At 43.4% G+C, this 20,976-nt stretch overlaps 2 protein-coding genes across 2 annotated transcripts in view; both read left to right on the top strand.

Annotated features, from left to right (window-relative positions):
* The window catches only part of TC2N (tandem C2 domains, nuclear), an 86,216-nt gene extending 81,344 nt beyond the window's left edge, over nt 1-4,872 (top strand). The window contains exons 12-13 of the mRNA XM_015427128.1: nt 2,057-2,209; nt 4,774-4,872. Of these exons, the coding sequence (XP_015282614.1) occupies nt 2,057-2,209; nt 4,774-4,872 (252 nt within the window). The remainder of the gene's footprint in view (nt 1-2,056; nt 2,210-4,773) is intronic.
* An 8,001-nt stretch (nt 4,873-12,873) lies between these two features.
* LOC107123769 (cation channel sperm-associated protein subunit beta-like) overlaps nt 12,874-20,976 on the top strand; it is a 90,538-nt gene continuing 82,435 nt past the window's right edge. The window contains exons 1-6 of the mRNA XM_015427116.1: nt 12,874-12,952; nt 13,172-13,312; nt 14,559-14,651; nt 16,667-16,785; nt 19,043-19,075; nt 19,806-19,872. Of these exons, the coding sequence (XP_015282602.1) occupies nt 12,874-12,952; nt 13,172-13,312; nt 14,559-14,651; nt 16,667-16,785; nt 19,043-19,075; nt 19,806-19,872 (532 nt within the window). The remainder of the gene's footprint in view (nt 12,953-13,171; nt 13,313-14,558; nt 14,652-16,666; nt 16,786-19,042; nt 19,076-19,805; nt 19,873-20,976) is intronic.

Here is a 20,976-nt window from a genome sequence, read left to right as displayed (position 1 = left end):
TTCCCCCGCGTTCCCCCCCGAAATGACCTCTGATGACAGCCAATGTGACATAGCAGTCAGGGCTTCAGAGCACGGGAGAGGCTGCAGGTGTGTGTGGGGGGGTGGAAAGCTGAAGAGTGAGGGGGAAATAAAGGCAGGTTGATGATTGGCTGGGAAGGAGATAGGGTTGCCAACTCCAGGTGGGAAATTCCTGGAGACGTGAGGGATGGAGCCTGGAGAGGGTGAGGTTTCAGGAGGTGTGGGACCTCGGACAGGTACAAAGCCATAGATTCCACCCTCCAAACCAACTATTCCCTTCTGGGGAACCATTGTTGCCAATCTACAGGTGAGGACTGGAGATCACTCAAAATTACAACTGTTCTTTAGGTAGCAGAGATCAGTTCCTCTGGAGAAAATGGTGGACTCAGTGTCATTATACCCTGCTGAGGTCACCACAGCAAATTGACACTGAGTGTCCAAGGCCGGGGCACCTGCCCAGGGCCTCTTTCTAGGGGCCCATTGTATTTTTTTCCACAATGGGCCTTTTTCCTAGTTAGCAATAAATCAATTAGGCAGAGTTCCACAAGAAAAGCCTTTTGGCTCAAAGAAGGGAAAGGAAGATTGTACAGCAGAGTTAAAACAAAATAAACTTGCAAGCAGCTGCGCTCGTTAGTGCTTCTGTCTCGCTGCCGCCATCTTTTTCCTCCGATTCATCAAATGAAGCTTTTGTTTATTATACAAAACATCACATGCTTGTATACGATACTACAAGGAAATGAAATAGTCTCTAAAATCTGCATTGAACAAAAACACAAATGTTCTATACCATGGTACAAATATTATCAGGTGAAACACATTATAGATAATTTGCAGAAACGCTCAAACCTCTCAAGACCACTAACCCTTTTTCAAAGAATATTAAAAATAGACAGATCAGATTTTAAGAATTTTATTTCAGTCTTATATAATGATCTGACCATACCAAACCCAAACAGTAAGTTAAGCTACCAGACACTTTGGCAGTCAGACTGTGCTAATACTCTTACTGACAAAGAATGGCATAAAATATGGACTTCCCCATCTATTACCTCCAAGTCCCTAAATATTCAACTACAGAGTTATAAGGTCTTGACATGATGGTACCTCACCCCAGCAAAATTACACAATATTATAAAAACCTCCTCACCCCTCTGTTGGAGGTCCTGTGGTGGTTACAGATCATACATACACTGCTGGTGGTACTACCCAATAGTTAGGAAATTCTGGATAAAAGTTTCAAAAGCCATTAGAAACATCACAGGATACCATATTCCTCTCTCTCCGGAACTATACTTACTTGACCTATGGAAAGACTCCAAAATCCCCAAATCACAGAGGGACCTGTTCTCTATATTCCTGACCGCAGCAAAGACAGTCATTGCCAACAACTGGAAAGATTAAAAAGTCCCATCTCTCACTCAGTGGTTTGCTAAACTATGGGAATGTTATTCTATGGACAAGCTATCAGACAAGGTACATATCTATACATGTGGCAGTAATTTCCAATTAAAATGGTTCACATTCATAGAACATGTCTTTAGTAATGATATACCTCCAAACTATAACGTACCAAGTAAATTCTATGATGTCCTGCATTTATTCATTTTATTTTATGTAACATTTTATGTAACTCTGTAACAAAATGACATAAGTGCATGCTGTTTAAAATGCTTACCATGTACCTTTATATATGTTTATGTTCAATTTATATTTATATTGTATTATCAAAGTTATGTTATTGTTCACTCTGTATAAGAAAACAAAAAAAACTTTACTGTTAAAAAAAAAAAAGGAGACAGAGATCAGTTTCCCCAGAGAAAACAGATGCTTTGGAGGGTGGACTCCATGCCATTGTACCCCACTGAGGTCCTCTTCAGGCTCCATCCCCAAATCTCCAGGGGTTTTGCCACTTGGATCTGGCAGCCTGACCCTGTCCCCCGCCAGGGGGCACCTGGCAAGCCTATTTTGTGATGATAGCAGATGTTGTAGACCTGTGATACAGATGTGAATGATGGTTATTTTCTTCCTCTTTCCACAGAACATCTCCTGTCATTTGTTTGACAAACAAGAGACGGATGACAAGAAAAACAGAAGGAAGAATCTAGTTCAATATACTTCAGCTGGGCTTGCTCCCAGCATAGAGATCTTCAACAGTAGCTACTCAAAAGTTTTCTACTTCAAAATGTTTCTGGTAAAACAAGCTGCTATCACAAAGCAACATGGTTAAAGAGAATTAGGAAGCTATTGGGAGTGGAGTCTTGCTAAGAATAGCAAGAGTTAGGGCTAATTCCACAAAACATTTTTTTTATGGAGGAGTGCATATGAATGTAAAACTGTATGTGGAGAGGAATCTAGTGTCCTTATCATGGAGCTTTTCCAGTAGGCTCTAGGTGTGTTTTGCATTTATTTCGATATTGTAAGGTTCCAGGGATATCAAAGCATGCTGTTTTAGAAGCAGGACCTAGGTGCCTTGTTGTCTGCACCAAAGTGGCAGCTTACCACAAGGGAGACTTGGTGTCTCTTCTGTGCTGTTCTTCAACACTTGCTGTTGTAGGTGGGTTGAAAATTGCATTACAGCTATCAGTGAGCAAGGGTCGTGGCCAACAAGTGGCCAAAAAGGGTCCACCTATAAGGTTACAGACTCTGGGATGAACCCCAATATCATGAAAGAGAGAGAGAGTTGTTTCAGAGAACCTCTTATTTATTGAACTTCACAACCAAAAGAATCTGGTATGCAGCATGCAGCATTAATTCAAAATTCAATACTTAAATATTGCGCACAGTAGTTCTATGAAGAATATCCTTGGTTGCTCTGTCAAGACCCATATTGGAGGGTGGTTGGCCAGAACAACCAGGAACAAGAATAAATTCATATATTAAGAACCTTTTCCCATCCATAGCAGCTAATGTAACTGTCAGTCAGGTCTGTGCTGAGCATCTGACGTAATTGACAAAACCCAGCCCCTTCCACACAGTGAGGCATGAGCTTTGCCTGTAGTTAAAACAATTTCAGTCAGGGCAAGAAGCCCCAATTATCCTGGTATCTCTTCAAGTGACAATCTGTATATTATAGATGGTTCACGATTACTCTGGGTAACCTCTCTGTGTCAAGAAGGAACTGTGGAGACACATACCCCATATCTAGATGTTAGACTGTTATCCTGGTCTCTGGAAATGTAAACCGTTCAGTGCATTGTCTCTGACAGTGCTTGCTTAGGAGCAGCTAACCACAAAGCTTTATGGGATAGAACCAAAGACTGAGCCATAGAATTTAATACGAAATGGGTTTGCAAGGGACTGAGGTTCAGTTGAGGCCTCAGTTCCACAACAGCTATTAAAGGTAAAGATAAAGCTTTCCCTTGCTTGAAAGCCAGTCGAATCCGACTCTAGGGGTGCGGTGCTCATCTCCGTTTCCAAGCTGAAGAGCTAGCGCTGTCCAAAGACTTCTCTGTGGTCATGTGGCCAGCATGACGAAATGCCGAGGTGCATGGAATGCTGTTACCTTCCCACTGAAGCGGTACCTATTTATCTACTTGCAATTTCTTGCTTTCGAACTGCTAGGAGTTGGGGCCAGTGACGGGAGCTCACTCAGGTCTCGAATTGCTGAACTACCAACCTTGCAGTCTGCAGTTCAGCATCTTAACTACTTGAGCCACCGCAGCCCCCACAACAGCTATTAGCCAGGGGGAAACAGAATTAGGCATAACTATATTTTTACTTACATAAATAAGGGCCAAATTGCACATGATGCTGGAAGTTTTTTGATTGGAGGTACCAAACATTCCCCCCCCCCAAATAACAGCTGTATGGGGACCCTGACACAGTTATCATTTAACCCTTTCTCCCCTAACGATGTCTCCATGACCTAAAATCAGGGGTCGTTTGGGGCTGGAGCGGGCTGGAGCACTGCTCTGGCAGCCCAGGAATGGGGAAAATGGTGGCGGCGGCAAGCCCCACCCCCAGCTCCCAGTGGGCTGGCGAGGGAAGTGAGGGAAGCGGGCTGGTGAGGGAAATTTAAACCCCTTCTCTCCTGATTCACGCTGCAGCAGCGGCAGGATCTCCTATTATATCCTATGGCCCCATAGAATACAGTGGAAAGATTGTGCCGCCTTCTTTCTTCGCTTCCCCCGCCAGCCCACCTTGGCAGGCCACCTGGGGAAGGGAAGGGGAAGCTTTTAAAGTTACCTCCCCAACCTTTCTTTGCTTCTCCAGCCTTTCCTCCAGGGTTTTGTGCCCAGAGAAGGTCAGGCTAATTGTTCCCTGTCCTCCTCCTCCGTCATTCAAGGTTTCCTGCCCAAGGGAAAGCATTAATCGCCTTCTCCTTCTGCCTCCAGGGGTATTAGTGCTCCTTGGAGCTCCTTCGTGCAGAGCAGGAGGAGGTACCCCATCGAGCTCCGGCACTTGACATGGGTCAGCCCCCTGCTTTGGGACTCGGGAGCAGCAGGTGGCTCAAGTTTGCGTAGTCTCCCAGGACTGCCTGCTTGATCGCCGGCTGTAACTCTGCTAGAGTTGGATCTTCCTTTGCCAACAAAGTGTGGGGGAGGGAGTTGCAAGAGGAAGGGAGAAGCCCTGCCCCACCCCCACTCCATCTCACCTCCTTTCCCCTCCCTCCCCGCAGCCGCCTTGGGGTTTTTGTGACCCGGTTTGCAGACTGTCTCTTCACACTGGAGTAAGCACTCCCTCCCCCAAGTCCTCTCATGCAGGCAGCCGCGTCTCCCTTTCACGTGGTCTTCTCTCTCGCCCCTCCGCCTGCAGTTCGAAGTTCCCCCTTTCCCCGTTTTCTGTGCTAAAAAACCATCCCTGAGCAGAATGTTCTCTGCCCTGAGCTTTGCAGATCCCTTGTGTTCGGAGTAGGTAAGGCTGTGCAATGCAAAGTAGGTAAGTATTGGCTCCTCTGGGGCCAATACTAAGCACAATGCAAAGGAAGCGATCACACCCAGAAATCTCTTGGAATGCCCGATTGTGGTGCACTTTGGCACTATTGGATCCAATCGCCCTTGCTCAAGTCTCGGACTTTGGATTGCTAAGGGCCACATTCTCTTTGCCACCACCCTTCCCCAGTTGAGAGGCGCCCCCCTTACCTTCCTGGGCCAAGGGTGCCCCCAATCCCTCCCCTCACGCGTCCAGAACCACCAAATGCCAGTGCCTTCCGCCCCTGTGCATTAGCGCCATAGAAAATAGATCGCACGTGCGGGATCATGCGGCGGTGTGTGTGTGAGAATTACCAGATCCTTTAGCAACACAGTGAAAGAGGTGCGGGGGTAAGTTGCAAAGGCTTCTTCAGAAACCAGCTAGGGAACAGCTGGCGGGGGGGGGGAGGAAAGGCCAGCAGGTGAGTCCCCTCGCTTTAGTTGGTTGTTTTTTAAAAAATATATATATATTTGAGTTGTACAGGTTGAAGCATTAATCAGCTATTTCATTTTGTATGTAATGTTATCATTTTCTTCAAGAATATTATGGGGCGATAGAAAACTTTGTGTTTATGAATGGAGAATTCATATTTTCTTGTCTACCTCACTACATTGCAAGGTTACAGCTTTCCAGGAAGGCTCTGCATATTTTTCTGCATTAATTTCAACAAAGCTTGTGTAGAAGACCACCCTTGCTGATGGGTCAAGACTGGGTGATATGGTCTCTGTGACCAACTCCAGTCAACATATTGACTGCAGCATTCTGTACCCATTTAAATTTGCAAACAATTTTCAAGGGCAGCCCCAGGTGGAGCACATTACTGTAATCTCATCTAGATGTATCCAGGATATGCATTGCAGTGGCCAGAATTCTTCTGCCCAGGAAAGGATGCAGTTGGTCAAACAGTCAAAGCTGGTAAAGGGCACTCCTGGCTACAAGTGCCACTTGTTTATCCAGCAGTAGCCCCTGACCAGGAGCACAACTAACCTGTAGACCTGTTCCTTCAAGGGGAGTGCAACTCCATCCAGAACAGTTGACACTTTAAACCCCAGGGTAGACCTTCCACCCACCAGTAGGATTTCTGTCTTGTCAGCATTAAGCTTCAGTTTATTAGCTTACATGTACCCTGAAACTGCCTCCAGGAATTGGTTTAGGATTTCTACAGCCTCCCCAAAGACAGAGCTGAGTGTAATCCACATATTGGTAACCAGGGGTCATTTCGTAGAAAAACAGGTGCAGGAGCTCATTAGCATAACTCATTAGCATAACTTATTTGGATATGCCACACACCCTGACATCATCGGAAGTGTGTCAGAAGGCAACACCCACTGCTCAGGCTCCACTGGACTGTTTTGGATTGCTAGCTATTTGGGCGGGGGGGAACGTGCAGATCTGTCCTCACAGAGGAGGGAGAGTTTGTACCGGAATAAAACTTGGTCTTAAAGGTGCCACTGGACTGTTTTGGACCGGGAGGAGCTCTGCAACTTACCTGGCTGCTTCTTGCTCTGACTGAGGACTGCTGGGAGCAGGGGGTGGGGCTTGTTGCATGTGCCCGCCCCCTGGACTCTTTACTGTCGGAGCTCCGCTCCTGTCCGCTCCTGCAGGAAATGACCCCTGTTGGTAACAACCCAATCTCTGAATGACCTCACCCAGCAGTTTCAAGTAGATGTTGAAAAGCACAAGGGACAGGATGGAGTCTTGCAGGACCCCACATGCCAAAGGACAAGGGGCTGAGCAGCAGTCCCCCAGCACCACCTTCTGGAATCTACCAGGAAGGACTGGAACCACCGCAAAACAGGGCCTCCCAGACGTTTTCCACAATGTCAAGTTTCCCTGCCCCTGCACTTGTATTCCTCCTCTGCTTCCCCTCTTTTCCATAGATGTTTTTGCAGTCCCAGGTGCAAAAACAGTTTGTTCCCTGTTATTCTGCAGCACCAGACTCCCCTGTTTCCAAGAATTTCCATGCTGTGCCCCAAGAGGGGGCAAACTGCATTTTTGCTCCTGGGAGGGAGAAATCATCTGCAGAAATGAGAGAAAGTCGCGGATGAATAGAAGAACAGGCGGGGGAAAACTTAACACTGTGGGAAATGTCCCAGTCCCAACTCTGAAAGGCAGTTCAGAAGTGTGATTAAACCATGGAATTCACTGCCACAGGAGGTGGTGTTTAAACAGTCAGGAAGGGCAAGGATCATACAAGCAGGTGGTAGGCTTCAAATAAGGATCCTGTCCACACGCTCAGCCTGAATAAACTGAAAAGCATCCCAAACAACTGGACAAGCTGGCACCCTGGGACCATTAGACCCTGTTGCTTATTTCTATTTATTTAAAATGTGTGACTCTTTGAACAGTTTAATAATTAAAATCTTCACTGCTGTTATTTCTTTTTTAAAAAGGACCAAGATCGCTTTACCTGGACTCTTGATATTCCTCGAAAAGACATTGCACATAATACAGGTGAGACCTTGTTATCATTTCATCATATATCTGCTCATAGTCTTTTGATATTTCTTTAGCTTAATTGCTCCCAGTGCCCTAGAAGCTTGTTCTATATATATATATATATACACATATATATATATATATACATATATATACATACACACATACACATATATACACAGAAATATCAACAAATTGGCTGCTGTGTGTTCTCCATATCTGAATAAATTTTTATAACTGTTCAGTATTTTTCTTGGTACTGAAGAATGTTTTTTGGGGTTTTTTTTTACAATGATTGGCTTTATGCAACTGCCAAATCCAGTTTTATAAATGGACTGCTTCTTACAGTCATACATTATGTGATTTTTGGGTGTTGAGAATAAATCTGAGCACCATTTATTTATTTGAAAAATACCAAATTGTATTATATGTAGTTAGCAGGTATGTGACTACCTAGTCTCTTATGAACCCACTTGACCACTGTGGTCATCTTCAGAACCTCTGCTTTGGGTGCCCCAGGAGCCATCTGGAGGCTAGGCAGTGACAACACAAGAACGGGTCTTCTTGGTTATTGTACCAAAACTGTGGCACTTCCCTTCCCAGGAAGATTTGTCTGCCTCCATCATTGTCTTCCATGTGCAGGTGAAGACTTTTTTGGTCCGGCTTACTGTTCCATCACTAATTCTTATTAGCCCTCGTTGTAGGATGAGGGCAGATGGCAGCGATACTGTGACAGTTATGGTGATGGCTGGGGGAAATGGCATCCCAAAGACTGGAAGAATATGGGGAAAATACACTTTACAGGATAGAGAGAGCCATTTACAACCCAAAGGGAAATATGCCATCTGTTTGATGTATTAACACTTCTCAATTGGCTTCCCTGGTTCTGGCGAGTTTGAGTTCCAGGTCCTGGCACCCAGACTGGCCCTTTGGGCCCAAATGGGAGGGGATCTGAAAAGGGGAGCTCTTCCTTTTTTTCCTTTTTTTTTTGAGGGAGTTGGAAGTGATTGAGAGGGGGAAAACAGATCAGGTGGGTTCCCAGAGGAACCAAAGAGGGCTGGATATGAACAGTGAAGGTCACAAAGTCCTGTACATGTTCTGTGCCTTTAAAAAAGACAACCATGTCATAAAAACCATTTGTAGAAAAAAATATGCTCATGAAAGGGATTCACCACAGGATTGCAAATAATATCAGTCTCCAAAGATGACATAAATAAGCTGGCAACACTGGGGGCAAAGGAGTTCCCCATTGCCACACCCTTAATTTGGGGGGGGGGGAACCCAATCCTGAAATTTAAAATAATTTTTCTCCAGGATCAGATCAACCAATTCCATTATGAAATAAGTTGGTGGCAAAGGATTGCTATGAGACTCTAAAGTGGTCTCAGTGATACGCCTGGCAATTCTAACCCAGCTTACATGATACTGAGGGTCCATTTGGGGGCTGCTTACTCAGATTGTAGTGTTTTCCACCACCCCAAAGCTAACTGCTTCCCTACATGCAGGAAAGAGAGGGAAATCTGCACTTTTGTTGTTGTTCAGTCACACAGTCGAGTCCGACTCTTCGCGACCCCATGGGCCACATCACACCAGGCCCTCCTGTCTTCCATCGTGCTCCAGAGTTTGCTTAATTTCATGTTCGTTGCCTTGATAACACTGTCCAACCATCTCATCCGTTTCCGTACCCTTCTTCTTTGACCTTCAGTCCTTCCCAGCATCAGGGTCTTCTCCAGTGAGTGCTCCCTTCTCATTTGGTGGCCAAAGTATTTGAGCTTCAGCTTCAGTATCTGGCCTTCCAGGGAACAGTCAGAGTTGATTTCTTTTAGGATGGACTGATTTGATCTCCTTGCAGTCCAAGGGACTCTCAAGAGTCTTCTCCAGCACCATAATTCAAAAGCATCTATTCTTTGGCGGTTGGCCTTCCTTATAGTCCAACTCTCGCAGCCATACAGTACTATTGGGAATACCATTGCTTTGACTTTTGTTGGTTTACCTGTGAATTTCTCTCCTTAACAGAATGAGAGTAGCTAGTCTCACCTGTCCCTAGAACTGTTCCATCTCAAGACTTTCCGTTATTTATTTATATCCTCAGGAAGATGTTTCTTTGTGAAAATGTGACCTATCTTCCTTGTTCCTTGTTCTCTCTTCTCCTGTGCTTAAGTCCTAAAATTCCTTGCCAGGGAAGGGAGAGTTTTTTCTTGTTTTTTTTTCTTTGGCATACGTTTTGTGGGGTTTTTTTTGCATAAGTTTGTTTATAGATTGATGAGGTATTGGCAGAACATGTTAGTTATTGCGGAGATAGAAAGGAGGGAGCCCCTTTCTCCTCTGAATGGATATGACAGCTATGTTTCTAGTCTCAAAGGAGGGGCTGAAATCAAAGCTACTTACCCTCTTACTCACAGAGAGAACCAAATTTTGCAGATAAGTGAAACAGTTTCTCCTTTTCCATTTTCCATTATCTTGTTTCAGCAAATAATAGGTATTGATAATAATAGCTTCAAAAGTCTTTGGTTAGTGTATTCAGGCAAAAGGAAATGAGTAAGGATTTTTGCTTCATTACCCAGAAAACTGTGAAGCAACATTTCTTTATGGCAGGTATCTCCAACATTATTGAATCTGTGGGTACTTCTGGAATTGGAGAATGGTTATTGTGCATCACCACAAAATGGTTGCCATGAGGAGGCCCAGCAAATCACAAAATGAGTGCTTTGAGAGCTGGGGGGATTCACAAAATGTTGAGAGGTTAGAAGCCAAGTGACTTCCTATGATGTCTTCTGTATTATTCTAAAGTATCTTGTGCTCCAGTGAGGTACAGGAAAACCGGGATTGGCTCTTTGTTTTGGGGAAGAGATATTTAAGTGAAAATGGAAGTGGCACCAGGAAACACATTGGTGGACACCATGATACACATGGGACAATGTGGGGGATCATTGCTTTACAAAAAAGTACACTAAGCAGTATACCAAGATGCATCAAATATGAAAGGATGATCATTCCTTCTGTTTATATGCCTAATCTGTCTCATTTTTGTACATGTTGAAACACAGATATTGCTCCAACAGAACAATGGTATCTAAAATTCATTATGCATCATGGATTAAATATGTTTACTACTGAAGGAACTCTACTGGATTCTGCTCGAGGTAAGCTGTAGCTTTTGTAGACTGATTTTTTTTTACAAGTTGTTAAGTGTTCTGATAGACTAACAATGTCCAGAATTTTTAGAATTCAGCCATTGCCTATAGATTCTTGTCTTTCAAATAATAGAGAAGAGTAAACAAGATTATGATGTTCTAAGGATTTTGCCCTTCTGCTCTCTTTATTTTATTTATTTATTTCATTTGATTTTTATCCGCCCCTCTCCCAGCAATTGGGGCTTGGGGCAGTTAACAACATAAATAAAAATACTAATATTCTACAAAGCAATTTATTACTTTAAAGCACTGATCCCCAATACTGTATGGTATGATGACCAGAGAAGATGATAGTAGTGTGGGTCGTAGAGGAGCCCGAGGAGGGAAATGGTATCGAGTGACAATCCTTCGCCTCTGTCCCTGTTGGTGTTGCTCATGCCTAGGGTTTCACTGAGGGTCGTGGTGTGGATACCTTCTCTGCTCACCTGATAGACTGTTGTCTTTTACATGTTGACTTTAGTGCCTGAGGTGCATTTAGACTTGGAATAGCTCTGCCAGCCACGGACCTGTGATGATGAAAAGGTCATAGGCGTGTGCCACCGCCACCACTGCTTCCCTTGTGGCTGTTGAAGGTGCTTCTCCCAGGACTCTATCTTACAGGCCATGTGGAACCTAATTAAACAGGTCTTGCAGGGCACGAGTCTCTTCAGAGAGAGCATTCTGCCAGATTAGGACCACGATTGAAAAAACCCTTGTTCTGGTTGTGGTAACTAAATTGCAAGCCCAGTATAAGAGTTAGTAGTCAGTGTTATAACAAGTTTTTTCCTATGTATAATTATCTATAGGAAATAGAGGTAATCAGGGATTGTGTAGGTTATTTAGTGTTAACAATGATTTCTTCCTAATTTCAGCAAGTGTCTATAGCCCCTTAGGATTAAATTTCAGTGCTGAGAGACTGCAGCAAGACAGTGGACTGAGGCTGCCGTGTCTCTGTGTCAGCCTTTAGAACTGGGCATTAGGAAGAGGGCTTGGAGCCAAGATCACCAGAGAATCAGTTCTGACCCTCGAACCCAGGCAGTCCCAATAGACTGAGTGGTAAAATAGAGCTCAGTTTCAAGGTGAAATCCTTGGAGGCATGGGTTAACAGAGCCCTTTGTGAAGGGTATTATGTATCAGAAGCGTACTCTGCCCTTAAGCTGGGGTTGTTTGGATCTTTTCAGCGCCTGTACTTTTGGAGAGTTGCAAAGTGGGTGCAGTTTCCTGTTCTTGTTGTTAGTTGTGTTGGGAGACAACAGACTAGTTATGCTTAAAGCCGGCTGAGCTTTATCTTACCACTCACTCTATTGGGACTGCCTGGGTTCAAGGGTCAGAACTGATTCTCTGGTGATTTAGGCTCCAAACCCTCTTCCTCATGCCCAGTTCTAAAGGCCGACAAAGAGACACAGCAGCCCCAGTCCACTGTCTTGCTGCAGTCTCTCAGCACTGAAACTTAATCCTAAGTGGCTTTCAGCACAGGTGCTGTTTCAAGCAGAGGCAAGGCTTGCTGTTGCCATCTCTGTAAGGCATTCAGAAGTGATCAGCAAGTATGCTTTTTGGAAGCAAACCTGAGCAGTTTGCCACTCCTCTCAGTTCTACGGTAGCATTCGCAACCATCAATGATTTTGGGGGCTTCTTAGAGCTGCTGCTGTTTCAATAATCTGTTTGTAGGCAATTCCCCCCCCGTCAGTTTCATGCAGGGGTCATTTCGTAGAAAAAGAGGTGCAGGAGCTCAGTAGCAGAACTCATTAGCAGAACTTATTTGCATATGCCACACCCCATGACATCACCGGAAGTATGTCAGAAGGCAACCCCCACCGCTCAGGCTCCACTGGACTGTTTTGGATTGCTAGCTATTGGGGGGGGGGAACGTGCAGATCTGTCCCCGCAGAGGAGGGAGAGCTAGTACCTGAATAAAACTTGGTCTTAAAGGTGCCACCGGACTGTTTTGGACCAGGGGGGGAGGAGGGAGCTCTGCAACTTACCTGGCTGCTTCTTGCTCTGACTGAGAGCTGCTGGGAGCAGGGGGTGGAGCTCGTTGCATGTGCCCGCCCCCTGGGCTCTTTACTGCTGGAGCTCCGCTCCTGTGCACTCCTGCAGGAAATGACCCCTGGTTTCATGTATGCCCACCCTCCCTTTCTCTGACCAGGAAATGGCACTGACTCTGCCCAGGGTTCTCAATCTCACTGCTGCTTCTGGGAGAGAGCTCGTATTTCAACTGGGTTCAGGCTGTCTCTGGCGTTACTCTTACATTACACCATTTGCATTGAAAGCCAGTGTGGTACAGTGGTTGGAGCGTTGGGCTGGAATCTCAGACACCCAGGTTCAAGTGAGGATGGAATGCATTGCTGAAAACTTGCCTGTAACCTTGGACCATCATATTCTCTCAACCAGTCCTGCTTTGCAGAGCTCTGGTGAGGATGGAATGGATTGCATATTGAATTATTTAGTCCCATAGATTTTTCAAAGTGTCCTTGCTACTGATGTGTACAAGTAGGTACCTGTGTATAACTCAGCCCCACAAATATCAATGACAGAGTCAATTACTGTTACTACTCAACTACTCTTACCTTTTAAAAGTATAAACAGCATATTATTTTCTCATACATTAAACCACACTTTTCTTTTCACAGAGCCTATTCTTCATTGGGACTTTGGCCGTGGGCAGAATTTTTCAGAATTGGTACCAAATGTAATAGGTATCACAATAACAAAAAGTCCTTGCGCAGGTGATGTGGCTATAATAGGTCTGATACTTGATGACAGAGTTCCAGGTACGTGCAGAGTCTGTGCTGCCCCCAGCAGAGATCAGAATAGTAAAGCATAGCAAATTGTACTGTATTTTTAAACATATAAAGGATTCTGGGAAATATAGTACCAGTACAGGCCCGTAGCCAGGATTTCTTAACTCAGGGGGCCTTTAAATAAGTCAGGGGGCACTGATAAAATAAAATAAAATAAACTCACACTCGCAGGCAGGAGCAGGGTTATTTCCCCTATTGTGAAGGGTGGATGTAAGTGGAAGTCAGTCACTGACTCCGAGTAACCTGTGGAGGATCCCCTCCTCCTCTCATTTCCCCCCGCAACCGCATTGGCTGCGTGGATTGCAGGGAACTACGGCGAAAGTGGCGGGCTCCTGTTTGGTTCCTTATTTCTTTCTTCCTGGCTGACTTTGTGCTTCCATGGTGACTTTGCCTCGGTCACACCCCCACCCACCACCCTGTAGGGGGGCTTTCTGCTGCAACACTTCTCAGACTTGGAAGTGGCAGCCCGCCTGGGGAGACAAGCCAAAGGAGGAGAGGTGGACGAGCAGACGGGATGGAGATGGTTGCTCTGCTTCCGCTGGTGGCTTTTGTGCGCCCTGCGTTGGTGCAGCCGGGCTGGACTGAGAAGGTGGGAGCTGAAGGAAAAACCCGGGAGGGGAAGCTGAGGGAGTGCTGTGTTTCTCTCTCCCTTGTGTATTGGATTAATAGCTGTGGGGGGACCGGACACCTTGGTGGCCAGCTTCCTCAGCAATGAGGGCACAGGTGCATGCAAGTGAGTGAGGTCTGAAATCTTGCACTGGAGGGAGAAGGGGAGAAATCTCTGTAGTTGCAGGTTCAGCCGCAGGACCCACAGCCCCCTGGCTGCACCTCACCTGCCAGCCCACTTGCCTGGCTGCCTTGCACCGCTTCATGCCGTGGCTTAGGGATGTGCATTCGGTTCCTCTGAGCTGAATGCACCCGAAAATGGCCCAGACCATTTATAGCCTTAAAGGTAAGAACCAGCATGTTGAATTGTGCCTGGAAAAAGATGGGTAACCTATGCAAATCTTTCAGCTTAAGGATCTCTTCTCCCTTGTGTTTTGCATAACTCTCAAGTATGGGAAAACTGTTCCTTTGTGAGTGGTCATGTTACAATGCCTTATTGGTAGGCACAGGGTCATCAGGTTGCTATTCAGGGGAGTAAGTAATTGCTAGAAACCTGGATATATACTGTGGTTCTGTTTTCACATGTCTATGTTTACTTTTGTATTCATAGGAATATATATAGGGATTTCTCAGTCTGCATTTTTGACTCAGGATACATACTGGAGTAATTTGACAGATAGCCTCTGTGTTGTCCTTGAATATGGTAATTCCTTCTAATTCTCAATATTTTAATTATAACATCTGTATTTGTATTGGTTGCAATACTAGATGAAACCCACCCACAATTAATTCTGATGAAAGCCACCTGTGAGTGGACCCCAAAGAAGCAGCAATTATGGAGATAAGATGGGTAGTGAGTGCAGGCCTGACAAGGGATGTGAGTTGAAGAGTAGGGAGGAGAAGAATCTGAGGTGGAAGAACAGCCTTGCAGGCTCTGGGAAGGGAGGTAGTTGTGGCTGGGGAAAGGGTTGGGGAGAGGGATGGAGTGCCAAGAAGCAGGAGGCAGGTACTGTTGCAGTGAGAAGGAATTAGAGAGGGAAATAAGAAGTTGTATGTTTCCTGTCCTGAACAATAAGTATAGGCATCTGGTAGTGGTGGATCACAGCTAGGGATGCTGAAGATGAAGATGAACTACTAGCTGAAAAACTGGGATATTTATCATGTGATTTGGTGCTATGGGGGGAGTCTTGTGATTGTTGTGGGGGCTCAAACGTTACCTCAGATGACTATACTAGTTTGGCAGGAACTTTCTGTTGTTGGAAATTCAGCAAGGTGTTCTTTGCTCTATTTGATGGTTGGAAATTATTTTGGAGATTTGTTAAGCATTCCTAGGATTTTGCCCTTGTTTCACAAAGCACCAACCATCCTGAGATCTGGAATTTAGAACTTTCTGAGTACTTTTCAGAATGATCTCAGGGAGTTCCAAGTCCGTCAATAGCCACTAATCATGGTGAGTAAAGAGAATATCCATATTCAGAGGCAGTAAACCTCTGAAACCCAGTGGTGGGATACAACATCAAGGGAAGGCCTTGGTCTCTGTGCCCCTATTTGTTGGCCCAGCAGGACAACTGGTTGGCTGCTGTGTGAAACAGGATACCAGACTAAATGGTATCTTCTTTACTTAAACCCATAGGTTGGGTTACATAGCTCCCATCCTGGTTAAGATGGAACCTCTGCTATGTCCTTGTGAATTGTTGGGCCCTGGCATACTAATCCAGTTTAAATGACCCAGATCTGAATCAAATGAGAACATATTTTACAACCCTATTTTCTTCGCATTTTGAATAACATATCCTTTATACCGTGTCATGAGTAGTTAATTTCAGTTTCAGTCTTGAATAATAAAAATGAAGAATCCAGTCTGTTATAAGAAGGACTAAAGGAAATAACAGGAACTACACATTTCTCTTTCCATTAAAAATTACTTTACCACAAAACATGCTAGAAATGTTACATATGTGGTCACTGGAAACTGTATAACAGCTTGCACCCTGAATTGCTGCCTTACCTTTTACAATATGTTATATTGGTCTTCAGTTGCAGGCTTAGGAACCCAAAACAGGTTGTGGCCCAGCCTAACTGTATTCCTGGTATACCACCACTTTCTTTTCTCTTTCTTAAATTGTTATTTAAGTTTGTTTTAAGAAAGGGAAAAGAATGAAACAGTAATACAGATTTTAAAGAGCACAACATTCAGAGAAAGTAGGGCAAGAAAGAGCAAGAAGGAAGATGGATATATATGACAAAAAATTAAAAGTGACTCCCATGATGTAACCTGGGATTAAAAAGTGGACCTAAGCTCTGAAAATTCTACTGATATATTGTATCCTGAGTATGATTATTCATCCCTTGTATACCGTCAGTGAGATGTTTCCTTCTGATCATCTGATAGATTATACACCATTGATATACAATTCTATCTTTGTAATTAATAGAATTAGAAAGCTATTTTTTTTAAAAAAAATCAAACCTGAAAATCCAGAGAGAGGACCTGAAGGTATCATTGAGGTCCATAGCACCAGCCTTGCCTCAAATGGACAGCTAGTATTGTCCAATTTCTGTGGTTTGTTTGATGAACAGATATAGTAGGGTTAAAATAAAGAATGGAGTCACATTTAATTATCAAAGGCATATGTAATTTGTTATGTCTCTACAAAGTAATAAAAAAAGACAGAAATGGAATACATACAACTCATAATTCCTTTTCTCTCCTCTAAGACTGTGCTGATCTTGGACTTTTGAATATTATTTTAACCAACGCTCATCTAGTATTGCTTACTACTCTGGGATTATTTATCAGTGAAGATCTGCGCTATGGAAGCTTCCGTGCATTGAAAGTACGTAAATATGCTCTGGATTATAATATATGTATATAAGAATCTAGTGTTCTAAAACCACTGATAACCATTTCACTAACCTGTCGCAGAGTCTCTCATTTAAGTCCGTGAAGTTGCACAGCCGCACTGTTTTCCGAAGTGTGGTCATGTACTCAGCAACCGACTCTCCTTGAGCTTGGTCACGTTTGTGGAATGCATGCCGACATGCTATTTTGGAAGGCTTAGTTGAAAAATGGTCATGTAGTTTGGCCTTGATTGCGAGGAACGCAGTGTCCTTGAGCTCAGCAGGTGCAACTAATGTCTTAGCCACATCGAAGATGTTCTTGCCGTAGATGCTGAGAAAAGTGGCTTTCTTGATATTGATATTCAGGGGGGGAAAGCTCACAGTGAATTATGCTTTTGGGGCTAGAGCATCTACAGAAACACCTCAGTTTTGTCTAATGGGTGTGTCTGTTGCCAATAGAATTATAGAAGGAGAATTGTGGGGGGTTTTTTTGTTCATTGTTGCTTTGTTCTCGCTTTGTTGGGTTTGTAAAAATTTAGCACTGTAACAATTGCCCTTCAGCTTGCACCTTTGGCCAAGATTCCAGCATGATGCTCAAGCTTTATAATACCTGAACATGAACATCATGTTCTTCCTTCTCTTTCCGTGCCCTTAATAATTATCAAAGAGAAGCTGTCAAGGATATGCCTCCTGGAATGTATTATTAAAGGAATCTGATCATTCATTCATCCTCCTGCTTTATGTCATGTGGAGATGGGGGGGGGGGGTATCAGTCTTGCTGTTGCCTCAAATTTGCTGTCATCAGATCTAACCCCTTGTGCTGACAGAACGTGTACCATGTTCTTGACTTCCCGGACTATAAATTATATTTTGTCAAGACTTAGATTGATATTCTTTGGTCCATGACATTTCTCAGGATCTGATCAAATTCTGTGTAGATGCTGTATTAATCCTGGCCTCTGTTGTTATGCGGATGTTGCTGATACACTTACCTAGATAATTTTATTCTTAAAGGTATATGAAGCCATTGCATCTTCCCATGTAGTGCTGGAAATATTTACATAAAGTGTTAGTAGCACAATATCCTTCAATTACTATATGATTTTCTTTCACTCGGGCAAATAGCAGCTCCAGAGAGGAGATGGTTTAAATCAGAAATATGGTATGGGGGAAAGGGATTAATCCTCTCCTGTTCTGCAACCAGGACCCAAATTGCCACCCCATAGCAGCTTCTTCTTTTTTTAAGATTTCATTCTAAGAAATTAATCTGCTTCATAGTATTGAGATAACCTTCACTCACTTTCTGTGTGTAGGCTGCATTTAAAGACATGGCAACAGGACCAGTAAAATGGCAGCAGACCTCAGCTCAGGAAGAAACTGACAGGTGTGAATGGAATCAGTGGTTCTTTTCTGGGCAAACTACGCATTACACCGAAGTTGTGTGTCATGAAGCCGTGGTAGATCCTTCTCCATCCAGGGATCACTCTGCACTGGAAGAGTGATTGGGAAAGGGACTAAGTGGCCTGCCAGCCACTTTTTAACTGGAGCTGAGGTCTGCTTTTGTTCTGCCCAGTGGCATTTTATCCCTTTGTTTTAATGGAGAATGTAGGTCTGGGACACCGGTAAGCCTTTAAGCAGCTGTGGTTTGCAAAGGTGAAGGGGTTTTTAGGGCTTTAGTGTAATGTGCGATTTGCCTCACTCACTTGAAGCAGAGGTGACTCTTGTTTCTACTGGTTTGTAATATAAATGTAAAACCTTCATTGGTCAAATCTGTATTCCTTTCATCCCGTGCATTTACATGGACATATGTTAACATAAATGGTTAAAGAGAAGCTCAAAGGCAATTTATACCTTATGTGAAAATGTTCTTAATGGTAGCTTCACTGCAATCACCACATGCCTTTGGGCGAGTCTCTGATTTCACATCCTGATCCCAAGACTTATAGGGTTTTATTGGTGAAGACTAGCTTTTTCAATTGCAGCCAAAAATGCAGTGGCAACAGTTTTTATATTTATATATTTATTTATTTGTTATTTCAATTTATATCCCACCTTGCCAGACAAACGGGCTCAAGGCGGCTAACAAACATTAAAATACAATAAACAATAAATCAATTAAAATTCCCATAAGCAGCATAAATTACAATAAAAGCAATACAAATTATGGCGGCAAGATATACTGGCACGATATATCCCCCCCTGGCCAGTTGTAATCAGTAATGTGTGTAATTTTATTATCTTTTTTTCTTCTAGTTCACGAGAGCAAACTTCTGTGGATTTGAAAGGGTGAGAAATCATTAAAAATTGTTTAAGTATTCCTAATGTCACATTGAGTTATGCAGAAGACAGGAGAAATCAAAGAACCTGAAACTCTTAGAAGCCCATACATTTTTCTCCCGGATTTATTTTGGTACGCCTTATTTCGAAGTATGTGTCTTCAGGATCACAGCCTATGTGGCCCCCCATCCCTTGCTGATGGCCGGCTAGGGGGTACCTGGCAACCCTAACTGAATATAAGATTTAATTCCACAAGCTGTGATGTCTAAATATAACAAGAAATGCTGCTACTACATGCCAGTCTTAATAGATTAACACTTCTTTCTTGATTTCTCCCACCAGTGAGATCCCACAGATTATTTTCTTCTGACTGTCTAATGTAATAGGCAGATAATTTTTCTTTGACATTCATTGTATTCATTGCTTATCATCTTTTCTTTCTGTACCAAGCTCATATCTTCCTCCCCTCTAACACCTAGGCAGCACTTCCTTCAGCCCTCATGATGGTGTAATGCTGATGGCCTCTCTGGATAAGCAAGCACTAATGTGTTTGCCACCAGAACCAGTACTCTTCTCTTTGACGATCCCTTTGGATATCGCCTTGATCTCCAGCAAGGTGTCAGCGCAACAGGAAATGGAGCCTATAATCTAGTGAACCCCTTAGAATCCTATCAGCTGTATCATGCAAAACATAAGAATAATTGTATTAATATTAATTGCTGGTTTCTCTTTTCCACAGTCTGATTATTACAGAGCTAAAATATGGTACAATATCCAGTGTCTGGCTAACCAAGAAGACTATGAAGGTGAGGAAATCTGATCTGCTAGCAGTAAAAACATGTATGAAGCGTATCTTGGATAGTAATTTGTTTTAAACTGAAACATTGTGAGATGCATAGTTTATAGCAAAGCAGGGCCCCATCACATAGCTCTTAAAACAATACATTTATCCTAACTGAAACATTAACATGATATAAAGTTAACAAATAAATTGAGTTTTTCAAAGCAATATTCTCGGTATGTATTCGGATGTCCTTTAATATGATTGTCATATTACGATGGCTTGTTGTTAAGGAAAGCAAGCAAGTGGTGACTGAACCAGGTATATTTGAGCCCAGTAGCACATTAGAAACTAACAAGATTTTTTTTGGGGGGGGGGATAAGCTTTCAAGAGTCAAAAATCCCTTTCATCAGATACAAGTTGGATACATGTTTCTGATTTCTTTCTGACAAAGGGAGCTGTTGTATTACTTATTCTCACATTTGTTAAAAAAATTAGCAATTTCAAGTTTTGTGCTTTTCATTTTTCCTACAATCCGTCTGTTTTTGAAAATTGGTTACCACTGTGTATGTGTGTGTGGGGGGGTGCAAGTCAATGTTCCCTCTAAGCTGTGGAATCTTGTGAGCAAAAATTCTGCTTTGTGAGCTACTGGAATAAAAGTTGTGAGCAAGCGATTTGGCTACTGCATAAATTAGTTTGCTCTGGAGCCATCCTCCCTGAGCTGAGACAAAAAACTGTGAGCCGGAGGCGAAAAAACTGTGAGCTAACTCACACTAACTCAAGCCTGGCCCTGCCCCTGACAGCAAGTATGAGATTGCCTTGCCAGATGATTTCCTGACTTTGAAATAAGAAGCAAAGACATAAGAGGAGCAGTGCTGGAGGGGGTCTAGAGTCCATCTAGTTTGATAATCTGTTTCATCCAGTTGCAGTGAGACAACTTTCAGAAGTGTAGATGTATAGCCCAAAGGTACATGTTTTCTCCCATTTTTTTTGTCCACAGCATCTAATACTAAAAATATACTGTTTCAGATCATTTAGCTATCATGGCTAAATATCGTTTGAGAGGTCTATCTAAATATACAATGCAAGCCTCTGCAGTTATTCCAGTCTAAATTAATTGACTTGGGCC

The sequence above is a fragment of the Gekko japonicus genome, unplaced genomic scaffold (genome assembly GCF_001447785.1).
Source record: "Gekko japonicus isolate JY-2015 unplaced genomic scaffold, Gekko_japonicus_V1.1 scaffold256, whole genome shotgun sequence".
Classification (NCBI taxonomy): Eukaryota; Metazoa; Chordata; class Lepidosauria; order Squamata; family Gekkonidae; genus Gekko; species Gekko japonicus.
The sequence above is the reverse complement of the archived record's forward strand: the minus strand, read 5'-3'. Positions and strand labels throughout refer to the sequence as shown.